Raw genomic sequence first — 22,229 nt, 5'->3', positions numbered from 1 at the left:
CCCTGTGTATATCCCCGTTTATAATACCTCTATCGACAATTCTCCTGTGTATATCCCCGTTTATAATACCTCTATCGACAATTCCCCTGCGTATATCCCCGTTTATAATACCTCTATCGACAATTCCCCTGGGTATGTCCCCGTTTATAATACGGTAACCTCTATCTACAATTCCCACATGAATGAATGCAGGTTTGTGCCTCCGTCAACATCATTTTCAGTACCCAAAAAAACTAAATGGCATTTTTGCTGCAACTGCATCTCACCAGATAAACACATGTCATCTTCTAAGCACCTTCATATGGCTCAATGCATGACATATTCTCAATGCATGACAGAGCAGTTCACCCCGCTTTATTATTTTCCAATTCAAATCAGGTCAAACTTTCAATATGTCACAATCAATGATTGTATTCAAGTTTAATGTTTCCTATTTTATGGGATTTCTCCATGCACTTAGCAGATTGCTGAGGAGGAACAACGTTCCGCTTGAAAATGCATCATTATACCTGGAATGTTGTTGTTCACGGCATTATGCATGTAGAAATATGACATATAGGAAAAAACATAATGGGCACGTAGGTAAAATCCACCAGTCGTTAAAGTTGTGACCAGGGGACATAACTCTATTCCAAGCTAGTTTTTAATCCCCGGGAACCTGTTTATTGGCCGTGACTTAAAAAAACATAAATCACTCAGTTGAATTGAACCCTCTAAAAATCCATAACCTATCATTTACACCACATCGCCCTGCACTACACAATCCAACTGTATAGACGTAATAAATAAACACCTGCTGCTGACAATAATACGTTTAATACTTTCAGCGATAATACAACATAAATCCACAAACAATTTCAATAGGTCAGTATCCGTTGGGCGGATAATAATCATCCAGGGGACAAATTGCCAAATCACCGGTCGCGTCGTGGCCCAGCGAGCTCGCCACATGTGACAGTGTTTTCAATGTTTCAGTGGAACAGACCTGGATATGTTCGCTGTCGTAAACATTCTGGAAGGCAACAAACGACGAACAAAGCGCAATGCCACAGTCCTGGCAGATTGGGGAGCGCGGTAAGCGGTTCAAGACATTTACAAGAAGGTATTCAAAAATTTAAATTTAATCAATAATTGATAAACTTTTATGGTATATATGGACATTAAATCATGCTTAAAAGCCACATGTAAATTTAGATTCTGTGTAAGTTAATGCATGCCATTTCAACAGGTGGTTCGTTAACGATGACTTTAAATGCTAGGATATGCTTGTATCATGTTAGTCGTATGTATACAACATGTTTACAGGTTGCTAATATTTAATTGGTTCCTAGCGGAAAGAGAGACGGATATAGAATCTTTACCTGAGACTGCTGGTCACAACATATTTGTGGTATTTGTGGTGTTCAAATCAGTGTCACAAAACTTGAACAGTTTCAGTTTAAACACGCATATAGCTGTCAGTCACGAGTGATATATATATTAATCAGGCCCGCAAATTAAATTATCCCACTACAAACACGCAGAGACTGATATTACTTCGCGACATCAGAGGTGATGCAGGGTACATCGCTCCACATATTAATGTTTCTGCAGTTAAATGATACGACACACTGCATGGTGTAAGAGCGTTCTTTGGTTGAGCAGTGGAAATTATGTCAAGCATGGCAACATTACCAAATGTACACAAAGCAGATATTTGAGGTCAGGCCGCTAGCTGTGACAGCTGCTCGGATATTGTGTTACGTTTTCACTTGTCACTATTTATTATCGAAGCGTTCTTATTTTCAGAAATGACAGCCAGGACAATGGTGACACGGTAAGTTTTTAACAAACAATATGGAAATATGTATAGATAGTATTTGAATAATTTAGTCAACTTGATATCATTAAGTCAATATGATATTAATTTTGTCAATCTGTAGTCAACAGGTGTGATTTCAGTCATGTTTTCCCCTCGTATGTTATATAAGATAAGGATAGCTTTTTCTCTCTTCACTGAAACATAGTCACGGGTTACAAATATAAAATTGGGATTTGGACGTATATCATGTACAACGCTAGAGAATCACCAGTCTCGATTATACCTGCCGAAACTGATTACATTGGGTGTAAGAGGAAAAATAGCGCTGAAAATTAAATGTTTGTTTGTTTCTTTGTTGTTTAACGCCGCTCTCGGCAATATCATTAAATGGATGGATGACTCACATACAGTGGTGACATAGGTGTCCGCGAAAACAAAACTAAAATCTAGACGATTTAACTCAACGCTGATGTCAAATTTACATCCATTGGATATTTGAAAGAAAACGATCCCATCGAATCTAGCCTACAGTCGCTCTATCTTTCTCGTTGTCTTGTATCCTTTAAAGACATTAACTAGAAGCTATGTTCATTAAATATTCATCCATTTACCTGACGGTTGTAAGAAACTAATTAGTCTAGAACATTTGGAATGCACATTACTGACATGTTGTCAAACAGAATGTGTCACGTCATTGTAATGTACATGTGTGTTTCATTTCCTTGTTGGTTATATTCACACGATCTCAAACTTTTTAGAGGCACATAAATCACAGCAGGGACTGTGCACTAACATAAAAAGTTGGAGAATGTCAGGGTGACATATTCGTATGAACGACAGACGTATTGTATATTTACCTGGAGAGTGGCATGCTGTCACCAATAAACAAATATGTATCATCAACAACATACTTTCCCCCTGCCTAGTTGATTGTACACATGTGGTGCATGTCGTACACATGGCATTTATAGCCACTTGTCCAACCGCATGCGCTGTTGTACGCCATGAATTCTCAATCGTGTCCGTGTACGATGCAAATGTACTCTCAATGGTATACTTGAATGTATTTGAATAACCGTCATTTCAGATATATCTCCATGTACGTATAACTCCGTAATGACTGTGTTACTGAGTACTTGCACTTTAAATGTCTCTGGTGCTTATACAATGCCTGTATGGGACAAAACATTGATAAGAACAAACAAGGAACATGTGTTGTGAGGGTCAAGTGCCAGTTATCGACGGGTGATAATTTGGTTTTGATCGTTTGGCCTCAGCTAGTATAAATTACAACCGAATCATTTAGTCTGCCTGTTCTTGGACTCCTTGCTTAATCGCTTTCCCCAATGTCCAAAACAATAATACTGCTGGTAGTAGCGTGCTTGTTTATCTGTATGTGTTTATGTGCTTCCTTCCTTTATCTGAGACAATAACCTGACGTCGTGTATGCAGGAATTTAGGTATCAAACATGTAATTTTTGTGTTACATACCCAGAACATTAGGCTCTACATACTACTTCTCTACTGGTGTTTGTTCTGCTACTACATACATCCTTCACTACTAATGCTCTACTGGTGCTTGTTCTGCTACTACATACATCCTTCACTACCAGTGCTCTACTGGTGCTTGTTCTGCTACTACATACATCCTTCACTACCAATGCTCTACTGGTGCTTGTTCTGCTACAACATACATCCTTCACTACCAATGCTCTACTGGTGCTTGTTCTGCTACTACATACATCCTTCACTACCAATGCTCTACTGGTGCTTGTTCTGCTACTACATACATCATTCCCTACTAATGCTCTATACGTGCTTGTTCTGCTACTACATACATCCTTCACTACTAATGCTCTACTGGTGCTTGTTCTGCTACTACATACATCATTCCCTACTAATGCTCTATTGGTGCTTGTTCTGCTACTACGTACATCCTTCGCTACCAATGCTCTACTAGTGCTTGTTCTGCTACTACATACATCCTTCGCTAAAAAATGCTCTACTGGTGCTTGTTCTACTACTACATACATCCTTCACTACCAATGCTCTACTGGTGCTTGTTCTACTACTACATACATCCTTCACTACTAATGCTCTACTAGTGCTTGTTCTGCTACTACATACATGATTCCCTACTAATGCTCTATTGGTGCTTGTTCTGCTACTACATACATCCTTCGCTACTAATGCTCTACTGGTGCTTGTTCTGCTACTACATACATCCTTCACTACTCATGCTCTATTGGTGCTTGTTCTGCTACTACATACATCCTTCGCTACCAATGCTCTACTAGTGCTTGTTCTGCTACTACATACATCCTTCGCTAAATAATGCTCTACTGGTGCTTGTTCTACTACTACATACATCCTTCACTACCAATGCTCTACTGGTGCTTGTTCTACTACTACATACATCCTTCACTACTAATGCTCTACTGTTGTATGTACTACATACATCCTTCGCTAGTAATGCCCAACTGGTGTTTGTTCTGCTACTACATACATCCTTCGCTACTAATGCTCTACTGGTGCTTGTTCTGCTACTACATACATCCTTCACTACTCATGCTCTACTAGTGCTTGTTCTGCTACTATATACATACTTCGCTACTAATGCTCTATTGGTGCTTGTTCTTTGTCTAGTAAACATTATTTACTGCCACTGTTCTGCTGCTACCATTCTTCTTCACGTTTTAATGCTACTGCTATTACTACTACTAGTACTATTGCTGCTGCTACTACTACCATTGCCACTGAAGCTACTTGTACTGCTGATACTGATAATATTACTACTACCTTTATTCTAAATTCATCCCTCTGGTTTAATCAATTCAGAATATACCTCCCGCTGTATATTACTTCGTATTGTCAGTAATGTATTGTACAGTCGAATATATACCTGCAGCATTGCGCTACGTGGTCATTACGCATTATTTACAACATCAATATATTATGATAAATCAATACTACAACGGACAGCACGAGCTGTGGTCATGTAAAGAACGGAATTAATGACATCCATGGTGATGCTTTAATCACTGTCCCGCTGCACATTGATATATACACTGCCAAAATAGAAACACGAAATCGTATATTCAGGAATGTGACAAGTATGGCTCTGATACTATGTTATATATCAACCATGCCGTGGGATAGGGACATTAAATAATATGAAACGAAATGTGAATCATTCAAAAATATCATTCAATTAGGCAACAGCAAATAGACAGTGTCGTTGTAATTATAACATATATCAGCTGACTGAATGTTCATCGGAATAAAGGTACAACTATGCGACTACATATGTCCCGGGTTGGCATTCCGCAGTTTCCTTAAACGAGGCCAAGGATGTGAGACATAATCTCAATGCCAAAGTTGATTTTGTTGATGGTTTGGTACTGCTGGACAGTACAGAAATGAATGTCACCCAAGCGAAGTGTCATATCAAATCGGCCCAGTTTTTTCAAGGAGAGGCTCTCTAAACGACTCACAGGCCTGAAATGTTAAACAGAGGGCTTTCTTTTTGCTGCTCAGAACCAGTCACTTCCCACTCGAAACCGTCAATGTGTGATTTTGCATCAAAATGTAAATATGAAACGTAGATTATGCAATGAATTTAAGGAGACTGCACAACACATTTTCAGTGGACGCCCAGCTTTGGCACAAACACAGTATATTAAAAGCGACATGATGGATTGGATCGATACTTTTTACCGTCTTCGCCATCCATTGTACGACCCGGAATATGTTGAGGGCGTCATGGAAAATGATACCTACAATTTGTTCTCGGTGCCTAAGGTTAAGTACCTACCAATCTGTTGACTGACATTGGGAGAGTACCCGGGTTTGCTTCCAGGAATACAGACCTTTTGAGAATCTGGGTAATACAGAAGGCTGCAGTGTTGGGGAGTCTTCACATCCTCCGAAAAGTTCTGGGTGGGTTTGACAGCGCTTCCTGGGAGAAGTCCCATTCGCTGTCTGGGCTGCGTGTAGAGGGGACAAGGGCCCGGAGCTGATGAGCCTAACCAGCCTGACTGTGCCAGGATCACCCAAACCATCTTATCTGCATTTATATATTTTTTATCTGTTTATGATAATGATTGCATAATCTAAAACTATCTTCTACACACCCAGTTCTAGCATGTGTGTTTAAATCACTGCAGAACGCAACTATAGTTATTCATTCTAGCTTGTCACCTAATGTAACGTCATTTATTTTGTATACACCTTTTTGTAAAAAGGATCTGCTCGACCACATCTCCAACGCTGCAAGAGAGGCCATTTTCACATGGCTATGAGATGATCCAATTGGGGTACTTTATAAGCTGATCAGTGTGTAGGGACGGATGGTTACGCGAGGTGAGGTGAGGTGAAATTGGGTTTAACGTCGAGTCCAAGATTATTGCACTTATATAGCGACGTGCATGCACGTGTATGTGTGTGTGTCGCTGCTTGTACTAGTCCGATGCCGATTTATAGTGCTAGCTCACTGAGATACCATGCCGCAGTTTAACATGAATACCCCACTCAGACACAGTATACTGACTCCGAGCCTACCAGTCCTTGTTTTAGACCCTTAATGCCGAGCGCCAGACAGGGTAACAACAAGTACAATCTTTTAACTTCTCTGTGTAGGCGGGGGATCGAACCTCGGACCTTCCGCTCTTATTCCTATGCCTCTGGGGGCGGTCGGGTAGCCTAGTGGTTAGAGCGTTCGCTCGTCACACCGAAGACCCGGCTTCGATTCCCGACATGGGTACAATGTGTGAAGCCCATTTTTGGTGTCCTCCGCCGTGATATTGCTGGAATATTGCTAAAGGCGGCGTAAAACCATACTCACTCACTCACTCCTATGCCTCTGTGTGAAGCTGAAGCTGATATCGTCACACAGCGAACGTTTGACAACTTAAGAATATATTAAAAAGATGAATCATATTAATAGGTCTATACTGAAGATGGAATGTATAACAAATTTAAAACTTGGGCTAAAGAAATATCCGTACTTACACCTACTTCAGTGGCCATTTTATTAAAACGTCTGTGTTTCTTCTGATTTTATTATTATATTTGTACTCGTTTTAAAATGTTGCTTGACCCTTATGGGTCAAGAGAACGGACTATGAAAGAGTAGTGGAGCCAAATGTTATTGCGGATGTTTATATGATAACTACCAACCACTTTCGGTATTACGAGATCTGTCTCAAATGTACAATGGTACATCCCTATATTTTACTCGATGCAGACCAAATTATACTTTCCGATCAATTTTGCTTCGTGTTTGTGGGGACATGGCTGGCCCAGTCGTCTAAGGCGCCGCGATTCGCTGTGCAGAGTTGTGTCCCTTGGCCACACCAGAAACCTATGATTGTGGGTTCGAATCCCGATTCGCTCCGATTATATTTCTAGGTTTGTCAGCGCCACATCCGTGCTCGTGGGTTTCACCGAAGTGGTAAACGCCTGAGACCTGCATCACTTCGGGCTTTCCTCACACATTAAGCTGACACGCCGCGATATAACTGGAATACTGTTAAAAGCGGCGTTAAACCCAACTCACTCACTCACTCGTGGTGTAAGTGATCTTCACCATGCCCTCCGTGTTCTAACAAGCTACCTGAGGTTTACTACTGTATGTTCACCTTGTTTTATGCAAATACTGACATCTGTGTAGAGTCATGCACGATTTTCGCTTGTCACGCCGAATTCCCGGGTTCGATTCCCCCCATGGGTATAAAGTGTAATATTTGTTTATCTATCATTCATTACATATGGACTAGAAAAACAAACTGTCGGTCAAAAAAGTATACATCTATAAATTCATTTGACTAAAATATATCTAACTTTATCAAACATTACAAGGCTGAAAACAATGACCGAAATACTACAAACTTAAGATCCAAAACATAAGTATTATGTGTACTTTCTCTTGCTCGGCAGTCTGTGTTAAATAAATGACAATATGATCACGTGTCACTTAACGTTTTACGCCGCTTTTAGCAATATTCCAGCAATATCACGGCGAGGGACACCAAAATTTGGCTTCACACATTGTAGCCATGACGGGTCTTGGGCGTGACGTGGGAACGATTTAACCGCGAGGCTACCCGACCACCCCACGTGTGACACTACAACCTATGGGTATTAAACACAACGTATCCAAATCACAAGAGTGAATGATGTTGTCCCACACAATAACCTACCTGGGTGTAATATTTATTCATTCTTTATCTCGTAACTTTAACAACACACTACGGAAAAGAACCCCGCGTACTGACAGTTACATGGTTGACGTAACATGTGGCAACGTATTAACTGTCAACACAATTCATCACGGGCATTGAACTCGTACAATGACGAGGTTTATATTTTAGCCGATAATCCTTGAATGTATTTGTGTACCCCTAACTAATCCAGTCAGGTTAAAACCTTTAGTTACTTATCCGTCAGCCACACTTTAAGAGTTTTTTAAGTAAACATGATGATATATAAGACGACAGTATTCAGAAAACGTCTAATAGATGTCTGATTTATTGAAGTATTGTGTTACAGTGGTAAAACGTACTTAAATCTATGACTCAGAGCATCAGCTCCGTACATGCTTCTCACGGTAGGGGAGGTACAGCTGTATACACAATATTACATTGTGAGCTGGGGTTGTGTAACGCCTCGTTAACGGCGTTACACGGGAACGTATTACAGCTCGTGACACGAGTTACCACATATACAGCTAACTGATTAGGTAATACGTTTATATCTACATAACAGGAGATTCCTGTGTCCATATTCTGGTCGTGACAGATGTTTACTGCCTCTTGGGGTGAGGTATATGTTACATTGTCATCATGATGAATTGAGACCTGTGACACTACCATCTGGTCGCTCCAGCTAACTACTCGTCTTGTATCTTGACACTGATAAGACACTACAACCCTTGGATTGTGTTCAGAACAAATATAACATTGTATCCAATCGCGTTTCAGAATTTCGGTAGCCAGTTTTTGGCAGGTCTCAGTAAAACTTTCAAATGAGTGAGTTGGGTTTAAAGCCGCTTTTAACAGTACTCCAGTTATATCACGGCGTGTCAGCTTAATGTGGGAGGAAAGCCCGAAGTGATGCAGGTCTCAGACGTTTACCACTTCGGTTAAGCCCACGAGCACGGGTATGGTGCTGACAAACCTAGAAACATAATCGGGGCGAACCGGGATTCGAACCCACAATCATTAGTTTCTGGCGTGCCCAAGGGACACAACTCTGCACAGCGAATTTCGGCGCCTTAGACGACTGGGCCATCCGCGCCCCCTTAAAACTTTCAAAAGGTTCTATGGTAGACATGTGGAGGACATTACCAAATTTGACGCATCACAGACTTAAGTGCGCAATTCCATATTCTGACTTGTACCATGTTTTTTAGGTGAAATATTGACTTGCCTTTTTGTGTGTTTATGTCATGTACCACTTTTTGGTCAGGATACGCTCACATTTTGCTGATACCTGGTATGATCACTATTTGATAATGATTCTGAACACATGCACATACAGTAAAGTACGTTTATAAAGAACACGCTTATAACGAACTGACGGATATAACGAACAGATTTTTTGGTCCCGACTATTTGCCATAGTTATGCTATATATATGCCTATAACGAACTACGGTTATAACAAACTAAAGTTAGTGGTCCCTTCGAGTTCGTTATAACCGTAGTTTACTGTAATACAGTCGACTCTGCTATTAGCAGAAATTTCTTTTGATTGTGGAAATGGTTTTTGTCACTTTATATTTAAGAATAAGTTACAGAAAACATATACTACCCACTTTCCTGCGGTAGTAATTTGTCGCTTTTATTTATTGTGCGGGGCGGTGTGGTAGCCTAGTAAAAGCGTCCACCTGACACGCCGAAGGCCCGGGGTTCGATTTGGGTACAATGTGCGAAGCCCATTTCTGGTGTCCCCCGCCCGGACTAAAAGCGGCGTAAAACCATACTCACTCACCCCCATTTGACATACATAACATACTTAACCGACCGATTCCCTGTGAACATAGCCCCTAACAATAGCCTCTGTGAGCCCCGTGAGACAGCATGTCTACTGTATGTGAAAACTGTTACGATCCCCCAGGCAGATTATCATCTGCATCTTCCCATCTCTAACATATCCCCACCCAAACACTTTATACAACGAACGCTAATTGCGACTTACAGCGTCGACGCGACTCTAACGACAATGGAGTGTCCATTCTTCTAGGACACTGCAGTGTCCTTAGGAAATGTCGATTATCCTTAAGGGTATGCTCTGTTATATTTACACCCAACTGCTCGTCTAGGACTACACGTGATAGGTGCGTTATTAGGCATCCAGTGCGGTGAAATAGCTGTGTCCATGTAATGTCAAGTGGCCTATTACCCCAGTGACTGGCAGTGCCGTTGAACGTCAGCATTACGACATCGTCAGACGAACTGACTGGAACTGTTGTCGCGTACACAGATATGGTTTATATACTGGACAAATGATAGCAGAATAAAGTAAAATCAACTGAAGGTCTAAATTCGATACATTTGGTTGTCTTAAAACGCAATGAAAATTCAACATGAAGCATTTGCCCGTGAATACTTAACAAATTCATATAGCATCCCGTCTCCTATTCACGAATAAACGTTGTTATTTCAGTTAGAGTGCATTTGGGGTTCATGGTAAATCGTTAGAACTGAAGTTGATTGTTTGTTGTTTAACGCCGCACTCAATCCAGCTATATGACGGCAATATGACGGCTGTAAATAATCGAGTCTGGGCCAGACAATCCAGTGATTGACATCATGATCATCGATCCACGCAATTGGGATACGATGGTATGCATCAACTAAGTCAGCGAGCCTCTTACGACAGGCATAGTCGCCTTTTAAAGCAAGCATGGGTTGCTGAAGACCTAGAACTGAAGTTGAAAAGTAGGAAACGTTTTGACTGTAAATTAAATACGGTTTGGACTGCAAGACAGTCATCCCCTTTCAATGCCTACTGTTTGTAGACGGACGGTGGGGTAGCCTTAGGATTAAAGAGTTCGCTCGTCACGCCGAATACGCGGGTTCGATTCCCCACGTGGGTACAAGGTGTGAAGCCCATTTCCGGTGTCCCCCGCGGTGATATTGCGGAAATATTACTAAAAGCGGCGTAAAACCATACTCACTCACTCTTTCTGGGAGTGCAGAAACCAAGAACCAAATATCAAAACATCAATCTTGGAAGAATCTTCCCAATTAATTTGTTCAGGGTTTGTTATCTCCACGAATCAGAAATGAAGTTTGCAATATCAAGGGTTTCGATGTGGAATGCTTTTATGAATCTGTCAGACTAAATGTTCCAGAAAAACAAACAGCGAGGAACACATTTTTGAGAAACGGAATATGATATAATAATAAATGAGTAAACCTGCATATGTTTGGTGTCAAGAACTGTTATAACTACGTCAGCTACGACAATAGCTTACGCGGCTACAACAACGCCGTGACCCTTTGTACATCTATGTCGTTGAAGTACTTTACTCGCCCTTCGTAAGTTGTTGACTCTATTTTAACAAGACTGTTTAATGGCGAGCTCGTTTAGTCCCAATGTCCATAACCACATGCAGACACATTGTCCATACACACATCAATACCACCAGTGATAAAATAGCGAGAAATCAATCAATTAATACTTCAGTTGCCATTGATACGCCGAAACCACTCATGACCATGACCTTGGTGCAAATGACCCACCAATGACCACCCAGGCTGTAGTGACATGCCAATATTCATTTCCAGCCATGCCATCTGTCGTCGGTATGATACCGTAAACAATGGACTTTGACAGCTACTGCCGTCAACACGTTTGGTATTGAAAAGTCGCATGCAGTTGAGGGCAATAACATATGGGGGTGAAACATGTTGATTAGTGAATAAAAGACAACACTTAATATATGTCGGGAGCTGTTCGGCACACCCGTAGCATCCTTTACAAGTGACAGGTAAGAGCAATGATTAATGACAGGTAAGAGATAAGAACGCAAGCATACAAATTTAAATCAGTCGACATTGTAATTTGATAGTCCACTACAACTCTATCTAACGCCACGCGGAAGACCTGGGTTCGGTTCCCAAAATGGCTAGAAACAACGCCTACGAGGATCACGTCATCAATAAATTATCCGTTTTTATTGCTGATACATAAATCACCATGACCCGGCCTACACTTCCGTCGTTGTTGTCGTCACTGAGTCTGTGTATGGCTGTGACCCAGCGATGGGACGTGCACAGCCTCAGGACTTGTGGTGGTGTAAAAGTGATTGTGAACCCCCGTAACACATCAGTACCCTCGGGAAAACGCTCCTTAATTCTTCACACAGTGCCATGCTTCGATAATAAGGACTGATCGCAGAAAGGCCTAATCCGCCCACCGTGACTTTAATCTGGTCTTGAAATGTCGGTAATAAGGAGTTCAGGGCTTTATTACTGTTATTCGTCGAAGTTTTAATAATCAACACTTGTGATTAGAGGCATTACGTCGTTTGAAAACTTTTGTAAATGGACCTTGTCGATAATCAAGGATATTGCTTGTTCTATCAGTGACTAGTTCTAGCTACGGGAACACATTAATGTCGGACATCTGTTAAACAATGACGGAAGAGGGCACATACGACACGTGGATCTACTCTGGATTGTTCCGTGTAAGTACATGACAGCCTTGAGATATGGGTCACTTATCACCCACGGTGATACAGTGCTCTCTTTTACCGTAGCCAACATTGATTGGGTATACCTCGCCGCGTTGTTTATATACAACCAATACCCAGACGCCCTGCGGGTACAGATAGGCTAGCTGTCCAGCAGGGCATGTCGTGGGTGAAATGTGTCCACTGTCCAAATTTGATCTGCGCTGAATGTTCTCAAACATCATAACGCGGCGCGTTAAAGCCAAGTTTGTGGGGGTAATCGAAGGATTTGTTCGACACTTATACACTCTAGCCCCACCCCTTCCGCCTTAAACACAGACGCACGCACGCACACAAGCATCCGTACTCCAGCAATGTATCGTGGGATCCTTCCTATTCGTACGCATGAGTGTTCCATTGGTGACGGTTCTCACGAATTCTATTTCAAGTAAGTACTGATTCGCACGGATTCCATGTCAAGTGAGTACCGATTCGCACGGATTCCATGTCAAGTGAGAACCGATCCGCACGAATTCCATATCAAGTGAGTACCGATCCGCATGAATTCTTCTCAAGTGAGTACCGATCCGCACGATTTCCATGTCAAGTGAGTACCGATCTGCACGAATTCCATGTCCAGTAGGTACTGATCTGCACGAATTCCATGTCCAGTAGGTACTGATCTGCACGAATTCCATATTAAGTGAGTACTGATATTCACGATTTCCATGTCAAGTTAGTACCGATCCGCACGAATTCCATGTCCAGTGAGTACCGATCCACACGAATTCCATGTCCAGTGCGCACCGATCTGCACGAATTCCATGTCCAGTAGATACTTATCTGCACGAATTCAATGTCAGGTGAGTATCGATCCGCAGGAATTTAATGTCAAGTGTGTATCGATCCGCACGAATTAATGTCAACTGAGTACCGATCCGTACGAATTTAATGTCAAGTGAGTACCGATCTTCACGAATTCAGTGTCCACTAGGTACCGACCCGTAAGATCAGTAAATGCGTTGTTCACAGCAGTACGTTATACAATCCAGTACAAACTACATCTTAATTACGGGGAGGGAGTTGGGGTTTGTAAGAAAAACTGTATATACTTATTATTATCATTATTATATTACGACATTTTCAAAGTGTGTCAAAATGATTAACGTGTTTATTCTTAATATAGAATGCTGCTTCTTGACGCTTCTGACACCACTTAGAACAACACTGGGACAATGTCCAACACGAAACGTACTGTATAATAGATGAGAGAGTTAGTACTGCAACACGTCTCTAGCTAGCCCGATCTTGTGTTGCCACACTGTATGTGGCCCACTGACGATTACACACCATCACACCTCTAACCCTTGACCACACGTGGCCATTGACCCTCCCAATCACTTACCAAATACTTCCTCCCCAGGGAGCGCACACATCAAGGACAATTGACCATTGGCCAGTGGGGGTTAAGTCGGAAGCGTATGGCCCTTATGTTGGCGTGTGTCTTTTGTAAAGTATAAAGTATAGAGAAAATGTCCCCGTGCCTGTTCTAAAGTAGTTCTAAAAACTGACAATGCAGACTCGTTTAGTATTTATCGCTTCAGTCTCACCGAAGGCGTGCTGCTTGATGGAAAGTTGTGGTCACCGTAATGGTATAGGTATTATCACACCAGGGCTCCCTGTTCAAACGGGGAGGCAACAGAAACCAGACCTGTCAGTTGATTTTATCATGTTTGATTTTCAAATGAAAATGACTTAAGTTAGAGATATTATCCAATAACTGGCGCTGTCAGCACTCAAAGATTACTTTTACATGGCTTTTTTTGTTCAAAATGTTTTTATTTAAAACATTTTTATATTTTTCAACACCAATGTACAGGATATCAAACATGGTAGATGTCGTATTGTTGCGATTTCATTTCTTACCCCAAGCTTCAATGAACCAAATTATTTGTACACAAAATTACCCAGCCACAGATTACTTTTTACAAACTGTTGCAGACATGAGGGATTGTTAAGTAGCAATAATCAAATTCAAAAACAGTTTTTCAATTTTCAGTTACATTAAAAACAAACTCAGTATACTTTCTCATTCCAGTTTAGCATTCGGTCTAACTTATAATCACCATCACCCATAACATCATTGGCAACTGGTGGTAGATGTAATGTGGTTATTGACGCCACGTATAGCAGATCTAGAGTGGTACGTAGTTAGTCATGCTATATCCCTATAGTTAATCTGCCATGCCAGGACAGACTAGCCACAGTAATACGAACTAATCAGGTGGTCCTTCACGTCTTTTGAGTGGTTTGGTTTTACGTGTTGTAGAGCTGCAGTAGATGTAGTATTAGAAGTGAAGCTAGTTGTAGATGTAGCAAGTATAGTGTTCGAGGATGTAGGTGTAAGGTAGTTGCAGAGAAAGTAGTAACAGTAGATAGTGTAGTTTGTCATGCATACCATAAAACAAATATATCCAATACAGCCTATGTCAGTCCATAACAGTGGGCAAGTTTAGATTACAGCAGTTATTCTATTAAGGTAATTTAACAACTGTTTTTGTAAAATATGTTTTACAGAGACTAGTATTGGTCTATGAGTGTAGAAGAAGTGTTATTGTGCCTGTAGTAGAATTAGTGGAAGTGACACTATCAGACCATGTAGTCGTCGTGATCGAACTTACACCTTTCGTCGTCGTGGTGATTGCAGTTACATTTACACGATATGCGGCTTCTGTAATTGACCTGACTGCCAAACTGACGTTAAAAGCCTATGACCTTCATAACTTTTTATACGAGACAGTTTAAAATGACGTAAACACGGCCGGCCTACTTCCAAATCTCCGCGTACGCACCTGGCATGAGTAATACAGAAGCTGTTTAATGATCAGTGCCATCTGTGGGTCGGACACCTCATCATTTCGGGAACACCTGGAATCATCACAATTTGATAAGTGATTCATACACACATGATCATGAGAGAGTCGGAATCGTACAATGGTCTCTGCTTTTAGCAGATATTTCTTATGATTGTGGAAATGGTTTTTGTTGCTTACATTCAGATACTTTGCTCAGTTCATTTTCCAACACTGGAAATTGTCAGAGGTTTTGACTGAATGTCTGTGATAGAATAACGTCGCTGCGACCAATTCTTGTGACACAAACATGCAAAACGTGTTAAAATTAACCAAAGCGCGACAACGCGACATTTTGGCTACTTGTCGCGTTGTCGCTTAACATTTTTTATATTTTACCAAAAGGCGACAGTGCCAATGCGACATTTTTTAATATTAAAATAGGTCGAGTTGTCGCATTGTCGCACTGTCGCGCTTTCGTTAATTTTGACACGTTTTGCTTGTTTCAGAAGGGCGACAATGCGACAACGCAACAATGTCCTTTCATGTGCACTAATTTTGTGTACATGTATTTCGACGCACAGAGTTACCAACTTACTTGCGTAATTCTTAAGAAGAAATGCCCATCTAAATTTATTTATTGTAATCAAACTTCAAAGGGCGGCAGTCGGACATTTAAAATAAATATACGTTTTCGTGTTGAGGAACTATGTTTCTCGCAATATAGTCGTTGTATGGCTAACATGGCACAACTATTGTCAAATGTACCGAATTAAATTATGTAAAAATCCAACGAGATACCAGATAGTGATATGAAATTATCAGAAGAATTTAACTTGTCTACTGGTAGAAGTGTCCGCCCGGAGAGTGGAATGTCCGGGTATCGATCCCCGGCCGCGTCATACAAAAAGACGTTAAAGCCTGTTACTTGTTGTTACCCTGCCTGGCGCTCGGCATTGAGGGGGCTAAAACAAGGACTGGTCTGCTCGGAGTCAGCATACTGTGTCTGAGTAGGGTATTCATGTTAAACTGCGGCATGATGTCAGTAGCGGTAGCCATAGCAGAGGTAGCAGTAGTTGGTTGGTTGGTTTGTTGTTTCACGCCACACTCAGCAATTTTCCAGCTATATGACGGCGGTCTGTAAATAATTGAGTCTGGACCAGACGATCCAGTGATTGATATCATGAGCATCGATCCACGCAATAGGGATCGATGACATTCTTCAACCAAGTCAGCGAGCCTGACGACCCGCTCCCGTTTAATCGCCTCTTAACGACAAGCATAGTCGCCTTTTACGGCAAGCATGGGGACCTATTCCACCCCGGATCTACACGGGTAAGCAGTCGTTGTAGCAGAAATACTACTACTACTACTACTACTACTACTACTACTAGTAGTAGTAATAGTTGTAGTAGTAGTAGTAGTAGTAGTAGTAGTAGTAGTAGTAGTAGTAGACGCAGTGCTATAATTGTTGTTATGACCAGTGCCAGACTAGCATATAACGCTCGAACAAACGCCCAAATTGTCCAATGACAAATAATGAATTGTCACATGTCTCGTAAATAACCCATACAACGATGCCGCGTTTCAAATAATACCAAATTTTATGGTAATATACTAATCTATAACACCGGCCATTGATCCATCGCCGAATAAAACAAGTATGATATTTGTACTGTAGTGGACAATGCGTTATGTAGCTAGGCCTGGAGGCAGCGTCTGCAATACGCTTATCACCAAGTCGGTAGGGGTCAAGAGAGGTCAATAGACTAGTCCATTGTTGTGTGTACTCTTATCATCTCCGGCAAATAGTGATACGTGAAGTGCAGGGTTTAACTGCTGTCGGAGAATGTAGGGGACTCTAATACCCTAGACGTCTTATGAATTTATGATTCGTTCTGCTTTGGAAAATATATTTGTTATTTTTTTAATCGACAAAGTACAGAATCTTGGCACTTCATGGCGACTGAAGGTAGATTTTGTAAACAAATTGCGAAAACACATAATTTTGTATGTTATTTCAGTGTAACATAAATAAACACAAATATAGAATAATACATGACATGTAGCTGAAGTAAACATCATGGAAAATACATATTTTAAATCGACATCTCAGACGTTAATTCACTGGCAAGGTCAATTTCCTTCATATTATCATTATTTTGCATACACTTACCATATACTAGTATAAATTATTGTGATATCAAGCAGTGTCAAATGATCATACATTCAGGTAGCAGATGTCATTCCCTGTTATAGGTAAACATGTTTACCGTACATTAGAAATGCAGACATGAAAAACCCATTGCTACACTTACAAATGTTGCCACTTGTAAATACAAACATTAATATGTATAACGATTTATAACCATAAGGGGGGGTCGGATAGCCTAGTGGTTAAAGCGTTCGATCGTCACGCCGAAGACCCTGTTCGATTTCCGACATGAGTAGGTACAATGTGTGAAGCCTATATCTGGTGTCCCCCGCCGTGATATTGCTGGAATATTGCTAAAAGCGGCGTAAAACCATACTCACTCACTCACTATAACCATAAACTGTGTTAACATGCATGGTTTCTTTACACGTGTAGTTCTTTCTAATGGTTCTAATAAATAAAAACGTCAAAACCATTTCCTTTGTCATACAAAAATCTAAAACCCGTTGTACGATTCCGACTATATTTTTGGTCTGCGTTATGAATCACAAGACCGCCTCCGTGGACTAGTGGTAGAGCGTCCGTCCGGACGCGTCATACCAAAAGACGTTAAAAGATGGTACTTGTTGATTCCCTGTCTGGCGCTCGGCATTAAGGGGCTAAAACAAGGACTGGTTGGCTCGGAGTCAGCATACTGTGTCTGAGTGGGGTATTCATGTTAAACTGCGGCATGGTATCTCAGTGTGCCAGCACTATAAATCGGCATCAGTCCGGACTAGTTCAAGCAGCCACACAAACACACACAAACACACACGTGCATGCACGTCGCTATGAATCAACCATTATTTAATGGCACGCCCGTTGTGAGTACCCGCAAATCAAAGACCTAATATAAGGTGTAATCATACCCTTGAGTGGATGCTCCTTCTCAATTTGAAGTGGAATCATCAACACATTGGCTCCAATTATGCCCCTAATCGGCCAAATAGGGCACAACTCAAGCTAATGGAGACATACGACACTCACGACGCTCTAATGTCAACATGGCTTCTTGTACCAGGTGTTTTCTCAGAGTTGTATGTGATGTTGGTAGCTGACGCTGATAGTGGTTGATTTTACCGTTACAAAAACGTTTTCATTGTACATCATATGCCCATATTCAGCGAACTCTCATTAATCCGGGTATATATCGTTACAATCAAAACAGTCCGGATTGACACGTTTCTGAAAAAAAAAAGATTCAAGGGTAATTTTCGTTTATATACATGTAACAGCAATTATAGACGAGGTTGCCGACTTAATACGGTCAGGGTACAAGTAATAAAAGTTAAAATGTCAAAGCCAAAGAATAATAAGTCCTGAATGTTGCCGAAACAGATTCCTCAGGGCGCACAATGCAAAATAGTGATAAAACTTATATCAACGGATTACCGAAAATCAGTGATGGCACCATGTGTTCGCGAAAAGAGTAAACCTGTCCACTATATCCATGTTTGTATTCTGAAATATGGTACTCGTCCTTTATCTTGTCTATAATCTATCCGGGGCGGTCGGGTAACCTAGTGGTTAAAGCGTTCGATCGTCACGCCGAAGACCCGGGATCGATTTCAGACATGAGTACAATGTGCGAAGCCCATTTCTGGTATTGAGGGGAATATTGCTAAAAGCGGCATGAAACCAAACTCACTCACGTATCGTATGAACGAAGGATTATTGACACAGGGTAGTGAAGCCCATTTCTGGTGTCCCCCGCCGTGATATTGCTGGAATATTGCTAAAAGCGGCGTAAAACTATACTCACTCGCTCACTATATTCTATCCAACTTCTTCCGAGAATATTGGATCAATTACGAGGTTCCAAAACCTCGAACATCGCAAATCAAATCTGTGTCATTGATTTGAGTGGTTGTAGACCAATCAGCGGTTCGTGAAGCTGTTTATATTCTTTATCCGACCATCATCCTTGCCTCCACTGCTCATCTCAATTGTGGAATTATTTTGGTAATAGGAGACGACGAGATCAAGGGAAAAAACTAACCATCTTGAATTTGGACTCCATTGTAAGAATGAAGAATGCAGATGATCAATACCAATTTTAAATTGCATTGACTTGAATGACTTTAATATGTTATGGAAACAAGGCCGGGTCTTCAGAATGATATGGACGTCTTGGGCTTAAGAGTTTATTAATCACATGACCCTCTCGTCGCTAACAACTTGTAGCAAATTAAGGACATGTCGCTGTTCCAGAAGACCAAAGCAATCTGATCTCCCCTGTGCCTTCATTCTGACTGGTCTCCACGTCACATGATACGAAACTGAATGGTAAGTTGGTTTACCGTTAGGATGGGGCGTGTTGCGATGATATGCACTCTCAAATCAGAGCTCGCCGGAAATACATCCGCGGGACAAAATGATCTTTAAATCTTCAATGAGCACTAAATCACGATGCGGAAAGCGCGATTTGGTAGTAGATCACGCGCGCTGTAAAACATGAAGCAATAGACGTAACGTAATGGAGGACAACGTGAGGCTCGGCACGTCGTTATCAGTGTGTTCAGATCTACAGGAGAGACAGCATGGCTTATCTTCTCCGGGAAGAGTCGGTAAGTGATATTGCTGGCAGACGTAGGTTATATTGCTTCCACAAACTTTACTTGTTACATGTAACTTCTGTTACAGAGGTAAATATATGACTTAATCAAAAACGAGTGTCTCAGAGTGTCAACGCAATTTGATTGTCGCTGTGTCTTAATGATTCGTTTCCGTTTATACATTTACCAGATGAAAACTGATTTGCTAATATGAGGCGATATTGCAGGTTTAAGCGAATAGACGTATTATGTTAGATAAGTACTATGGTACATATGATCGTCAGAAAATGTTAAAGAAATATTGTGTCGAACCAAGACGGAACCGTATTGATAGTTAAGGTATTGACAAAAGGACTGGATAATGAACAGGTCGTCTCTAGGATATGTTGATATGATATGAAAGTTGTACCCGCAACGTATCGTGTGCTTGATAACAAAGTATCAGCCTTTGAAATGATGAATGAATGAATATTTAATTAAACTGTTCTCTTATGGGGTATTTCACGACTGAAACCGAAAATATAAAAATTTAAGCCTAACAAATACATTGTATTACATGGCTATTACACAACGTTATAACGTAATTTGAATTGATGTTGGTTAGGACTTGTACAAGACCTTCCAAGAGAGATGACAAAGAGCCATTTCAGCAATGAAGGTTCCCGTTACTTTAACATGGCTGCGGTTCTCAATCGATGAAGATTTTCTTTAAATGCTGCTTTGAAGTCGTGCATAGATTTATATTGACTCTGTGACGTTAATTTTGGGATAATCGATGTACTTTGTCTCTGAAAACATGTCGTGTCGTTTGATGCTGTTTTCTTGTAATGCACAGTGCATCTTATTTCACATAATTTTCATCATGTTTCCCTGTCCTTGCTTTTGATTGCCATGGAAGGGTTTGATGGACGAGGTCTGTCTTTTGAAAAATGACGTCCTTCTGTGAAGTTGGTGAGAATTGTCAGTTATAACCATTTTACTGAAATGTCACCGCAGTAAGCTCATTTGAAACAACAGGAATAGATAAGATTAGATAATGGCCTCTAGGAAGAGGTCAAATGTAACAAATGGGATCATGTTATATTTGGGATTACGCTCTCTTTATAAAGAATAGTTGTACTTTACTGGACAGTGTTATTCCAAATAAAACATATGTTACATGGAGACAGAGTAGATAATTACAGGCGCAGTCTCTCCTCCAGGCCCTTTAGATGAATAAAGAGTGTCACATTGTGATACAGCTCACACAGTTTTAAAGAAGCTATTGACATGGCACTCACGTACTGATTGCCAGAGAAATCTTGTACGGCATCAGATGTGATGCGCCCTATCTTTGTATGTAGGACTTTCTTGGCACCAGTATTCACATATTGCTTGCTATCTGCTTCCCAACCTGTGCACTAAATCACTTGCAGTGCAAAGAGAATAACAACTGAAATGTCGACTTATTTTTCACAACGGTCAGCGAACTAGAACCTACTTGATAAGGCCACTGCTAGACAGGAATCATTTGCCGATTTATAATTTGTTATTGACGTGTTCCGAATGTATAAACCACTCTTTTTATATGTGTCTTGAAACGATATTAATTTTCAACTTTTTATTATATACTATGCAAAAATAGGGGACAGTGGGAATCACCAAGACACATCTTCTGGTGTGTAAGTTATTGGCAAATGGAAATGATATTATCATTTCTGCTGAGGATTTGGCGATCAGATCTACACAAATCTAACAGCTGGTGTGATAAGGTGGTGGCGCACTGGGTCGTTGAAGAGGTCGGGTGATCAAATTCGAAATTTGTATTATTCAGCCAGCGTCACTGATATCGTGTAAAACCACCTTTGTTGGGTGGGTATGCACGACTTCTTCGGGGCATGCTTCTGATGAGTCGACATGTTGACTCATGTTGTTCAACTCATCAGTGAGAGTAACACCAATGATGGGTGGACGTTGACGTACACGTCTGCCAGTGATGTTCCAGGCGTGTTCAGTGGGAGGAAGGTCATGACGGAGTGCTTGCCTTGCATGACATGGATGTTTTGCTGTTGGGGGAATTGGGTCACAATCCTGGCACAATGAGCACGTGCATTATCAACATGAAAGATGAAACATTTCCTAACACATTGTCCAAATAGCACACGAGT

At 41.0% G+C, this 22,229-nt stretch overlaps 1 protein-coding gene across 4 annotated transcripts in view; it reads left to right on the top strand.

Annotated features, from left to right (window-relative positions):
- Positions 1-950: 950 nt before the first annotated feature.
- Positions 951-22,229, top strand: part of LOC139443313 (cyclic nucleotide-gated channel alpha-3-like) — a 70,470-nt gene continuing 49,191 nt past the window's right edge. For 2 of the 4 annotated variants that reach the window (XM_071224293.1, XM_071224291.1), the window contains exons 1-2: positions 951-1,074; positions 1,789-1,816. In XM_071224293.1, coding sequence (XP_071080394.1) covers positions 992-1,074; positions 1,789-1,816 — 111 coding nt within the window. In that variant the 5' untranslated portion in view covers positions 951-991. Of the gene's footprint in view, positions 1,103-1,788; positions 1,817-12,338; positions 12,497-22,229 lie in introns of those variants that run through there. The other 2 variants (XM_071224292.1, XM_071224294.1) reach the window with 2 other exon arrangements.

The sequence above is a fragment of the Haliotis cracherodii genome, unplaced genomic scaffold, assembly GCF_022045235.1.
Source record: "Haliotis cracherodii isolate W230 unplaced genomic scaffold, xgHalCrac1.p SCAF_5, whole genome shotgun sequence".
In the NCBI taxonomy this organism is placed as follows: Eukaryota; Metazoa; Mollusca; class Gastropoda; order Lepetellida; family Haliotidae; genus Haliotis; species Haliotis cracherodii.
The sequence above is the reverse complement of the archived record's forward strand: the minus strand, read 5'-3'. Positions and strand labels throughout refer to the sequence as shown.